The sequence below is a fragment of the Dicentrarchus labrax genome, unplaced genomic scaffold (assembly GCF_905237075.1).
Source record: "Dicentrarchus labrax unplaced genomic scaffold, dlabrax2021, whole genome shotgun sequence".
In the NCBI taxonomy this organism is placed as follows: Eukaryota; Metazoa; Chordata; class Actinopteri; family Moronidae; genus Dicentrarchus; species Dicentrarchus labrax.
This window is the reverse complement of record NW_026136706.1, coordinates 16,169,902-16,182,012: the sequence shown is the minus strand read 5'-3', so window position 1 is coordinate 16,182,012 and position 12,111 is coordinate 16,169,902. Positions and strand designations below refer to the sequence as shown.

The 12,111-nt window shown below is 40.1% G+C and overlaps 1 protein-coding gene and 1 long non-coding RNA gene across 2 annotated transcripts; one reads left to right on the top strand and one right to left on the bottom strand.

The window, feature by feature from the left end:
- Positions 1-1,323: 1,323 nt before the first annotated feature.
- LOC127365694 (uncharacterized) lies at positions 1,324-2,655 on the bottom strand. The gene is made up of 2 exons (XR_007885248.1): positions 2,414-2,655; positions 1,324-1,599 (listed from the first exon to the last, which is right to left on the bottom strand). It is a non-coding gene; the product is annotated as an uncharacterized LOC127365694 (long non-coding RNA).
- A 2,645-nt stretch (positions 2,656-5,300) lies between these two features.
- Positions 5,301-12,076, top strand: nfe2l2a (nfe2 like bZIP transcription factor 2a). The gene is made up of 5 exons (XM_051403129.1): positions 5,301-5,492; positions 8,381-8,647; positions 8,929-9,021; positions 9,120-9,299; positions 10,433-12,076. Exons 1-5 carry the CDS (start codon positions 5,454-5,456, stop codon positions 11,681-11,683), a joined length of 1,830 nt encoding a protein of 609 aa, XP_051259089.1. The 5' UTR covers positions 5,301-5,453; the 3' UTR covers positions 11,684-12,076.
- Positions 12,077-12,111: the final 35 nt, after the last annotated feature.

Genomic DNA, 12,111 nt, shown 5'->3' with positions numbered 1-12,111 from the left:
AGGTTGAATGGTTATTAGGCATTGGTTCAAATTAGGGATCAAATGATCAGGAAATGAATCTGCAGATTTTTTTTATTTATTTTTTTGGTTCCAGCTTCTTGAATGTGAGAATCTGTTGCTTTTCTTTGTCTTACATTTTAATAAACGGCATGTGTTTGGTTTTTGAACAGTAGGTTGGACAAAACAATGAGAACATCGAAACCTTAACACCAAAGAAAATAATCAATAATTAATAATAAAAGAGAGTATCCTTGCAGCTCTGGTTTAGATATGGTTAAATTTAGCTATAAATTTAGTGTGCATGTATTTAGGTCAAGGCAAATCGCTTATACACAATTTCACTTATGTCTTTAATTATGGTAGGTTCATCATACAAAAATGTTTGTATTGTATTGTTTTTATTCTTATTATTATCTCTTTATTCAACCTTTAAACCGGAAAACTTACACAAAAAAGTTACACAACTGACATGTTGTCTTCATTGAGAAATAGGAGCTAAAGGGGAGCACCTGAATGCACCATTATACGTATTTCCCAGCATGCCTTGTGATATACAATTGGTTGCGTATGCTCCATTGACTGTTCAGACTGGAATTTGCAGTCAATTTGCATAGTTGTCATAGCTTTTCTATAATTACAAAATAATTGCCATGCTTGAAATATTCAAGAGGAAGTTTTAAAATATATATTTTGATAGTTACTAAACCTACAGTGAACAAGTGAACTGGAGGTTACAAATAATGCCTTTATCAACAGTTTATAAAGTCAAAAATAATGAGAGAGCAAAATTAGACAGTGGGAATTTAACACTAGCTTGACTTAGCTCAGAATAATGCAAGAAAGTGACACAATGGACCAAAAGTGGAGAAATAAGCTACAGTTATCAAACCTGTGAGCTAAGTTTAATTTTTTCAATAGATCTATCCCTATACTATTGTATATTTAAGTTAAACTGGCAACTTAAACCTGATCTGTTGTTTGAGACCAATCATTTTTAATTGTTTGTCTGCCACATTTAAAAAAACAACACGTAATTTATCTGGCTTTGACTATTTGCACTTATTATTGTAGTATAGTGTCAGTATTCCAGTATGGTTTTAAAAACTAAGGGTAACCTGAAGTGTGACTTCACTGTTTACCTCTCTGCCTCACCTCCACTCAGTCATCTGACCAGCGTGACTACTGTTTCCATATGGCACACAGCAGTGCTCTTTAAGTAATGATTGAACACAACGTTACAGTACATAAACGACAAGACACAGTATTTCAGAATACAAATTAACTGTGGTTAAATTCTCAAAAAAAGACAGAGGCTGTGAAAAATGCTTAAAACAAAGGGAAACTTTATTTGAGAGAAAACAGTTCATTTGTCAACAGGACCATTACATCATGCTGTAAACTTAAATGTCCAGATGTTTGAGAATTTATTTCCCACAGGTTAAAGTATTAGCTCCCAAAACAAAGTTCTGTAATGCACTGACTGCGAGCAATTAGAGTCTGAGTGTATCACAGAACTTTATTTGGAAAGCCATAGTGCCACCTCATAGGTTTGTCCTTGTGCAGGACCTTATCCTCCTCATGACTGGGTGCTCCTTTAACCTGTAGTAAGGCACACAAAGCAAGGAAAAACAGGACATCCACTCTGATTATGTCTTTTTTCATTATGTTGACTTCAATGCAAAACATATAACTACAAGAGAGAAAATTGCTGGTGTCATTTGTGGCTATAGAAGTAGTAGAAGTAGTAGAAGACTTGAATGCTTTAAGGACTGGGCCTACAGAAAGGCTTGCTGTTTGCTGTGTGGTGGGTCCTCCCTAGAGTCACACAGGTAAAGCAGACCAGATGGAGTCTTTTTACACCTTGTCAGCTCTGTACAGAAAAGATTAAATGGCTAAATATCATTTGGGCATGTGCAGTAGTGGATCCTGTAGTACATCCCACCAAAAATTATCCTAAAATTCATTTACTTACCTTTTTTAAGCTTGACCATCTGGCTGCAAAGTTAACATATGAACCGGTCTCTATATGAGCTGACATGTTTGACGTTTCCAATTTTGGTGGTATCTTTAACTTCACTGGCATTATTTCAACCCTGTGCCGGTGAGTCTTTGAATCTACCTGTTGAGCTTCAACAACTTTCTCAACTGAACAGGCCCTGGAGGGTGACCTATTCACTAAACAATGTAGATAGACATGATAGCAATGAGGAAAATGCAGAAAGCTCCAGGGGTATTGAGCTCTGTCAGTTTGAAGGTAGTTGGGGCACTTGCCACATCAAGTGACATCAACTTTAGAAGTGCAAAATAATGCAACAAAACAAACAGAGCCATGTCACAATCATTGTGCTGACAGTTAATTACACAACAAGTAATCTGATGAAGGCAAATTTAAGTTCTGCAAGTCATACTGTACCTGATATAGGTAGACGCAAGGGACCAGCTGCAATTCAACACGAGGGCAAGTAGTCTTGATCATAAAATGCAAAAAGCAGAAAGCGATCTGAGGACATCGCAGGCCACGGATGGATTCACAGTGCAAACGCCTGTTTTCACTGCGGTTGGTGTCCGTCTGCGGATTTGCAGCGCTCTAATCGGAAAGGTGGCTGCCGCCGCTTTTACCTTTTCTTCCCCCAGTCCTGTGCAGTTCACTATATGCAGCTGGAAGAATGTCGACGTGGAGCTGCCAAACGTGAACGCGTTCTCATGAGCGCGCATGAGGGGAAAAAAAAAAATAGGCTTTTTTAGTGTAATTTCACGCAGTGGCACAGTGAGCTGCACTTTAGTGTGAGGTTCTTCACAGATAGGTGCTAGAGGCAGGACTTAGTCTGTCTTATTACCTTGACATATTTCAAAAGCCACTTAAATTACATCCCGATCGGACTTCTTTCTTACGCTGAGGTGTCAGAATGGTTCAAATTTAATTAACTTTGAGGATTTTATAAGCCTTAACTTTCTTTAATAGCACCCATCTCGGATTGAGTCTAGCGAGGTCGTTTTAAGTTACAAAATGAGCAGTTAAGATGAAATACATGCATGTCTGTCCACCAGTGATGAAGTATTTAGATCTTTTACTTAAGTAAAGGTAGCAATGCAACAATGTAAAAATACTCGATTACAAGTCCTGCATTAAATTTTGCTTCAGTAAAAGTACAAGAGTATATTCAATATACTGAAATCCTAAAAAGTGAAAGTACTGCTTTCAGACTACAGGCTATTATTGTTATAGTAGCCTGTATAGTATCATTATTGATCCATTAATGTTTAAGTAGAATGTGATGCTGTATCTCCTCAGTGTGGAGCCAAACTGTTGTTTAATCTACAGCACCAATGGTGGACAAAGTATTCAGACCCAGTACTTGAGTAGGAGAAGTAATACTACATGTTTCATAATACTCCATTACAAGTAAAAGTCTTGTTTACTTATGTAAATCTATACAAAAGTTGTATCATCAACTTAAAGTATGAAAAGTATTAGTGTTTATTATACACCAGAATGGTCCCTTTAAGAATTGTTTTATTATAGAAAATGTTATTGGAGTATTATTACTGATGCATTAATGTATAAGCATCTTTTTATATGGTCATGGTGGAGTTAATTTTGACCACTTTATATATTGAGTAGTTTTATATAAATGAATCACATGTACAGTAACTACAGCTGTTGTAATGTAGTAGAGTAAAAGGTACAACATTGCCCTCTGAAATGTAGTGAGGTATATGCATAAAGTAGCAGAAAATGAAAATACTTAAGTAAAGGACAAGGACCTCAAAATTGTGCTTACAGTAAATGTTACATTCTACTACTGTGTCGCATTGCATCATATTTTACACACTGGTCACATGTTTTGCCACTGTGAAAAGTGTCACATCAACAGAAACATATGTAGGCTAGTGGGGGAAAGGTAGAATATTTCCATCTGAAATGAAATAGAAGTATAATATAACATCAAATGGAAATACTCAAGTAAAGTACATATGTTAATAATTGTACTTGCGTAAATAACAAAATGTAATTGCAAAAAGCTTCTTTCCGTCATGTTGTAGGTGACACTCTGCAGTAAGTTTATAATCACTTTATTATGTAATCTGTGCAATATTGTAGTTTATTTGGTAACATCTCTAGGCTTGTTCTTTAAAAATAGCATTATAACAGTTCTTTATATCAATATAAGTCAATTAAAGCATGTACCAAAGCCAGCGGTGGAAAGATATTACATTTACTCAAATACTGTATTATAGTGCAGTTGTGCAGTATAGTCATATAGTCTTGAGTACTTCCCTTTTGTTCTACTTTATACGCCTAAACTTCATTTCCAAAGCAAACATTGTATGTTTTTTTTTATTGTAACAGGAGTTGAAAGGTTATTAGTTACCTTTCAGATTAAGATTTTACATCTAAAACATGTGACCAACAAATGAAACATGATGTATTGTTATAGATGAAAACAACCAAAAACCATTCAAATGAGCTCCAAAGTGCTATTGCTTACATGTCAGTGCATCAATAATAATGATCCACAATATACACAATATACCTATATACAGTACACTGACAAGAACCACTCTGCACAATGATTTTTTTTTTTTTTACTATAAATACCTTAAAAGGCTTGATGTTGTTGCCAATACCTCCCTGCTTTTGCTAAAGTGACATTTTGAATGCAGGATGCTTTAACATGTAATATTGCTCCTATGATCTAAAATGTTTCTTCGTCCACTGACTACAGCCCATTTGTGACCACAAAGCTATCTGACGATCTCCCCAGTATGTTCAGTGGGTGTCTTCAGTGTTTCCACGGGACATTAGGGCCCCAGGGCCTCCAGCTCCACACCTGGCACGGTAACCGGCAGGGGGCGCTATGCACCAATCAAAACTCTGCTGATGACGGAGTTAAAATAGAAACGGTACCATGTATTTTAGTTTTATAATTACATATCACTTAGCCCATAAGCAGCTGGACATGTCAAATTCATCCTCAGATAAGATTTATTTCTACCATTTCAGTGGTTTTTACGTTTTTTCAGACTGTCCTCATACCAGTTATTGTTTGTTTTAACAATTTGATTTATTTATTATCAAATGTGCGATCGTCTTTAAGGGTCATTACAACTTTCAAACACACATAAATATGTTGTGTAACGTTATGTAACGTTTTTTTATTATTATTATTATTATTTGATAAGCAGTGTGTGTGCTCCTCACGCATGCACACACAGCCCTTATCGCCTCATAGGCCGGCGCGAGGGGGACGATCCCGGCGCAGCAGCTCGGTAGGCAGGGCCATCATTTCCGTAATGTTCATAGATTAAAAGGAAGCAATGTTTCCCGCAGCTCAGCTGCTCTGACGGAGTCTATCGGCACCGGACCGCTCGCCATTTTAATCTGCCATTCTGAGGAATAACAAACACATTTATCCATTATAAGGCGTTTCTTTACCGCGACACAGAGCTCCATGATGATGGAAATGGAGGTGATGCATTCCAGTCAACAGGTAAATAAGAGTATTTTCTTAAAAGTGATCACCAGACGAGATAAACCGGCTGACATTGACTGCTAACTTCCTTTTATAGTTATTATAGTTCAGGTAAACTTTTTTTTTTTTTTTTTGAACGTTTGCCATAGCAAATTAAACAATAGGTAAATACGCGGTAGCAGACGTGGTTGTGGCGTTGTTATAAAATGTTATAATATAGAAGTCCAAGGTGAGGAAGACCATACAAAAATACAGCCTGGCTTTCTTTAGTTAGAGATAAGAAGGCTGACCTCTGAACCGCTTTCAGTTCTGCAAGTCATTCACTTGTGACGTTTTTCCTCGACGAGGCCATACAATGAGTCTTATTTTATTTCCAGGCTGATATCTTAGTGTTTGTGCTTTTCCTCCGAAGTAAATGTCATTATTTTTCTCGCCCTGACATGTCTGGTAAACAGAAAACTAAAAAACTCTCATGAGTGCTTTCTCGTAACTGTCCTCCCTCCTTCCTCCCCCCTCCTCCTCCTCCTCCTCCTCCGAGCATGTGATACCATATCTGATATAGACAAGCTTGCAACCACTGGGAATGATTTCCTTAAAGCCTATACCGTTGCCCTTGTGTTTGCTGTGTGTGTGTCAGTGTGTTTTGACATGTACATTGAATGAATTAAATTAAACCTGTCATAAGTCAGGGTCAGTGAAGTACACAGTTGACTGATGAGGGCCTAAAGGGATGTGTTGGAACATGTGCGGCTGTGTTTCATCATCTTTGGTCTGGTCAAGGGTGGGTGGGTGTCCACTGAAATACGGTGAAAGAAGAAGGCATAATAAACCACTGGAGTGAGCTCCCCTTTGAGGCCCTCGGTTGTAGCCGAAGACAGGTAAATTAACAACCCATACTAAAAGCACACACACCGTGTATCACTCCTCTATCACCCAGTTTGATAGCTATTAGTTTGGCTTGTTTTCAAAACATGTCTCTATGGGTTGGTTTTCTGGTAATTGGGAGTTGTGTGAGCATATTTTGTCCCTATTTTAAACTGAAGGCAGCTTTGTATTGCATGGCAGAGACGTCTGGGAAATCTGAGTAATTTTATGAGCTAGTTTCCTTGTTCTGGTGCCAATCCAGGTCTTGTGACAGCCATGTTACTGACACCATACAGATAACCTGATCTTACCCGCGCCCACATGAACACAATCTATTTGGCATTAATTCAGAACATGAACTATGATTAGTAAAGGTACTTTGGTTCTGTGATAGAATATATAACAGCACAATTAATCAGTGACAGTGAAATGTCTGATTGAACTTTGTCTTTATAGGCGACTGGTCTTTTTTAAGTCCGAGGATTGGTTTGTTTTTTCAGGGACCAGTATGACCAGTCTGATTAGCTTATAAGGTGTGACCAACAGAAAAGAAAAGTGGTTTTTCAGTTTGGAAAACACGGATGACCTCAAGAAGTGCGTTCAGACATATTTTGGGGCACTTCCTCGTTCCTGCACAGGATAATGCCTGGTTGTGTGCTCACCTCTCAGTCTGTGAGCGTGACTTATAGTAGGCAGCCTCAGTAATGTGTAATCCTTCAGTGGTCATGCTTATGATGCAACACTGAGGCAAAGAGGGTTAGTGGGTTCTTATTTTGCTGGGGCCAGAGTTGTAGTCAGAAAAACTGTCAACAATATCTTAAAATATGGATAAGTGCTTGTTTGCTATTATTATCAGTTTATGAAGGTCTACCACACTCATTTTCTCTGAATAATAAAGCACACACAAAAAATCAAAGGAGAAAACATTATTTTCTTTGGTTCACATCCTCTTTATTGTGTATTGTTCTGCTTTGTGCTTTATTTCCCTTTAGCTCCCTCTTGGTTTCCTCCTGGCTACGTCTGTTCTGGCCATATGACCGTCTGCAAGCATTATGAAGCCTAGCCCATAAGTTGTGTTTATACCCAAATCTGAGGAACAAACAAGTCACATGCTCAGACAGTATCTTCGGCTTATGCAACAACCCTGAGCCTTGTGAAATTGTTTCCTTCTGTAAATAAGTTCTGGTGAAAGACCAGAGGAAGAGAGCAGCAGTTTATCTTCAGGCATTCTTGTTTAAAAAGGCAAATAACATGCTGCCCGTGAGGGCAAATATACAGGAAGTGGTATTAAATTAACCTTACAGTTGTTAGTAAGCTGTGTCTAACATGCTATATTGTCAGCAGCACTCAACTGGATGTGTAAATACTAAATGTAAATTATTTGTGCAGCGTTGAGACAGACTAGGCCATGGTTAGTTGTAGTTATTTACTTCCATAGCAAGGAAACAAAATGTGTAATTCCACCCAGCAACAAATCTACAGCCTTATATTCCTAATGTTATTTGGTTATATTACCACCCTTTTTGGAACATTACTGTTATGAAGTTTAATAAAGAAAGAATAACTTGTCTAAGCACCGTGGTACCTCAACATACTTTTATCTTCCTGATTTTATAAATGCTGTAAAATATGATACGGGTGTTTGGGATTTCACCTCACTTCATTTAGAGACCTAAACTGTAACATGACATGACTTCCTATTTGTTGGGTTTGAATGTGACAAATGAATTCACACCTCCAATGTAATTGGATGGGTAATGATCCTATGTATCAGGTGAGGATACATGTCTTCTGCTGGTGTGTGGTAGCGTCAGGGGAAAGAGAGAAGTGCATGTATTATTCATGTGGCTTCTCCCCCTTGACATTAGTGCCAGTGCTTTTGTCAGTGAGCAGATACTGAGGGACAGGGTGTGGCGGGTGCAGCAGCCACGCTTCACAGCAGGGACGCTCTTCCTTGCTCCGATGCTGCTCACATTCTCACTGCAGGGCAGCATGGCTACAGCTCGCAACCCTCTAAACTGACATGCCATTTTCTTTTCCAGGACATGAACCTGATTGACATACTGTGGAAGCAGGATATTGATCTCGGTGCGAGGCGCGAGGTGTTTGACTACAACCACCGTCAGAAAGAACATGAGCTGCAGAGGCAGCTGGAGCTGGAAGAAGAGAAGAGGCTGCATCTGCTCCGGGAGCAGGAGAAGGCCCTGCTGGCGCAGCTACAGCTCGATGAGGAAACGGGAGAGTACATACCCCGCCCGTTGCCCAGTGCCCCACTGCAGTCGGCTGTCACACCTCTTGAGGTTACACAGGTACATGGACATGGCTGTCATCACTCATGTCAGAGGTGGACCACTCCCACCTCATTTGATAGGCTGTGGCTATGTCGTAGCTAGGTAACCACCTCATTCTGTGTAATTACAAAAACACAGGTGGGTCTGCAGCTTTGCATTGGTGTACTCTGTTCTAGAAACCTCTCTGCAGAGACCTATGCTCTATTAATATAAAAACGTGTGCTGTTTTTAAAAGATAGTGTGCCACAAAGGAAGCTAGGTGGTATATTTAAAAGTATGTATTTTAACCTTTCTTACAGAATGTCAGCTTCACAGAGGAGAATGGGGATGCCATGTCATTTGATGAATGTTTGCAGCTACTGGCAGAGACATTTCCTGTAGAGGAAACTGAGGTAAGAACATTACATTCTTACCACACATGTGGCATCATAACCTGCAGCATCATAACCTGTAGCCTCTAACGTGTCATATTCTTGTGTTTGTCTGACAGGACACCTCCGTTTGCCTGGACACAACCACTGTATCACCACCCATGATGTCACCGGAGCAACCAGCTCTGCCGCCGGCCACCCTCTCCCCAGGTCCACTGCCGACACCACCACCACCACAGAGGATGTCCCCAGATTTGGAGCAGGCCTGGATGGAGCTTTTGTCCCTCCCTGAGCTGCAGGTATAATACATGGATTCTACCGCCTCAATGGCACGGTGGTTTGCATTGGTATTTGTTGGAACAAACACCCAAAGAATGCATCAACGGCAGGAGCCCGGCAGTAGAGGACAAATACTTTTTTGTTTGCTGTATGAGAATGGGGTCTCATATGTGTGAGACAGGTGCACCCAGCTCATTCCACTGTGATTAGGTTTCATTGTTGAGGCTTTGTAGGGAATTAGGGAGGTGGGTGTTCAAGATGTTATGCAGTTTGCAGGACAAGAAGACATCTTGTTTGGAGAGGGCTTGGTCTTAAAAACTCCATTTAATGGCAGCAACATGAACATGTGTGCGCAGTAGTTTTTCAGTTGCTGCCTTATCATTTTTGTTTTAAGGCAGCTCATATTTGCATTAGCAGATGGGTGGAGCGATGTGCCATTTGTTAACTTGACCTCTTACTAGAGTGGACTGGACTACAATGCTTACCATACAGCTTACCATTGAGCAGCAGTGCATTAGTTGCTCTGGCAAGCCGCTGATAAGACTAAGTAATTTTGTTTCAGCTCTGCTTTGTGAAGATAACGTTATCGGCAAAGTTCTTGGCAAGAGCAAGCTGGGAGACTGGTATTGGGGATTTCTGAGGTATTTTACCAACTGGATATCTAGTTAGGAAATTACAGAAGGCTACCTTGTGTTACACCAACCTCTACCAGCATTGAAATACCAGTCAGTCAGTTGGACTAACTGCATGGGCAAATGCCCCAACGGAGGGAATTCAACAGATTAGTCATGCATCTTCTTGTGTTTGAAATAGATTGCTGCAAACTCATTTTGCCATACTTATCCCAGATTTTAATGTTTAGGTTTTGTAGGAGGATAATGTCACTTTGAAAGTGTGCCAAGTGGATTCCACGTTAAAGAGATTATTGGAAAACTTCATCACAATGTGCTGCAGATCATGTTTTGAAGGATAATGTAGGTTGAGGACATACTGTGCATGCTTCCACAACAACACATACAATAAAAGTTGTAATTTTCTTGCTCACCTTTAAACTTGTAAAACCCCTTGCATGTCAGATAAGACAGAGCAGAGTTAGGATCCTGTTATGTGTTGGTTGTATATATTTTAATGTTTCTTTGTCTTTTTCTTCTAGCAATGCCTGAGCATGCAAATGGAGGACACACAGTCCACAACATATCCTCTTCCAAACAGCCCAGAAGTGCAGAATCCAAACTACAGCTTTTACCCCATGACCAATCTCACAGAAGGGGAAACAAACAATGTAAATGTTTGTCCTGCAGAGTTTATGAATACATTTGATGGCTCTGTTCCCAGCATGGCCCCACCAGACAATCTTAGCCAGATGAAGGCGAAAGCTCCACAGTTAAATACTGACTTCACTGCAGAAAGTTTCTGTGACATATTTTACCCCAATGCCATTCTGGAAGAGAGTGGTGGTCAACAAGGCCTTGAAGGACATGAAAATGACAGCATGTCGGATATTCCAACTAAGCCTCCCCTCACACCAGTGGACCCGTACAGCCTCTCACCTGGAGATGCGTTTGACCGAGGCAAACAAAGTCTGACTGCAGAATTACCAGACTCAGATTCAGGAATCTCTTCAAACACAAGTCCGAATGCTAGTTCACCTGGGAAGTCCGTATATGGAGATGGGTCCTTTCTTTACAGCGATTCAGATATGGAGGAGATGGACCACAACCCTGGAAGTGCAGAATCTGACTACTCGGAGATGTTCTCAATAAATTTCCAACCTGATGATTTTCAGGGAGCACTTTCTTTAACTTCGCTTACAGGCCAGCTACAAGAGCAGCAGGAAAAGAAACCCAAACAACATAAGACGGATCCAGCAGAGGAGAGTGGCCACAACAATGCCCCCTTCACCAAAGACAAGCAGAAGAAACGCTCTGACGTGCGTCTCTCCAGAGACGAGCAGAGGGCTAAGGCCCTCAAAATCCCTTTCACTGTAGCCATGATTACCAATCTGCCTGTTGACGACTTCAACGAGCTGATGTCAAAGCACCAACTGAATGAGGCCCAGCTGGCCCTGGTCCGAGACATACGCCGCCGCGGCAAGAACAAGGTAGCTGCCCAGAACTGCCGCAAACGCAAGATGGAGAACATAATGGGTCTGGAGGGCGAGCTGGACTCACTGAAGGAGGAGAAGGAGCGTCTGCTGAGTGAAAAGAGCCAGAACACAGCAAACCTGAAAGAAATGAAGCAGCAACTCAACAGCTTGTACCTGGAGGTCTTCAGCATGTTGAGAGATGAGAAGGGGAATTCCTACTCCCCATCTGATTACTCCCTCCAGCAGTCAACTAACGGCAGCATCTTCCTCGTCCCTCGCGTTAAAAAGACTTTCATCAAGAGCGAAGACAACCACTAGTCTCCTGTGTAATACGGTACTGCATTATCATAGTAATACTATGCAATAACTTTGTAGTCGCTCAGCTTTAAAGCATTAGTAGCTCAGCAGAACTATTGTATAGTTTATGCTCACTTCTCTTGAATGTTGTAATATTTTTGATATTTTACTTCTTTTGTACTCTGATACCCTTCACAGATTCTTTAACCAACATTGTAAATATAAACATTACTTGCTTTTGAGATTGATAAAAACGTTACTGTATGTATATATATATATTGTAAATATATTTCTGTATGCTAATGGTTGTTTCAATCATTGTTACTCATATTTTATAACTGTCCCTTTATGATTTGCTGCCCAGGTTCTTTTATAAAATCTTCTGTGCTTTTCAATAAACTATTCATATAGCTATACGTCTCCTATTTTCTGAAAACAGAACATTGTGT

Bases quoted from the DNA above. Each gene is read 5' to 3' on its own strand.
- nfe2l2a (XM_051403129.1), top strand. From the start codon at position 5,454: ATGATGATGGAAATGGAGGTGATGCATTCCAGTCAACAG. The intron at 8,648-8,928 runs GTACATGGACAT...CCTTTCTTACAG, and splicing joins CACCTCTTGAGGTTACACAG to AATGTCAGCTTCACAGAGGA. The intron at 9,300-10,432 runs GTATAATACATG...TTTTTCTTCTAG, and splicing joins TGTCCCTCCCTGAGCTGCAG to CAATGCCTGAGCATGCAAAT.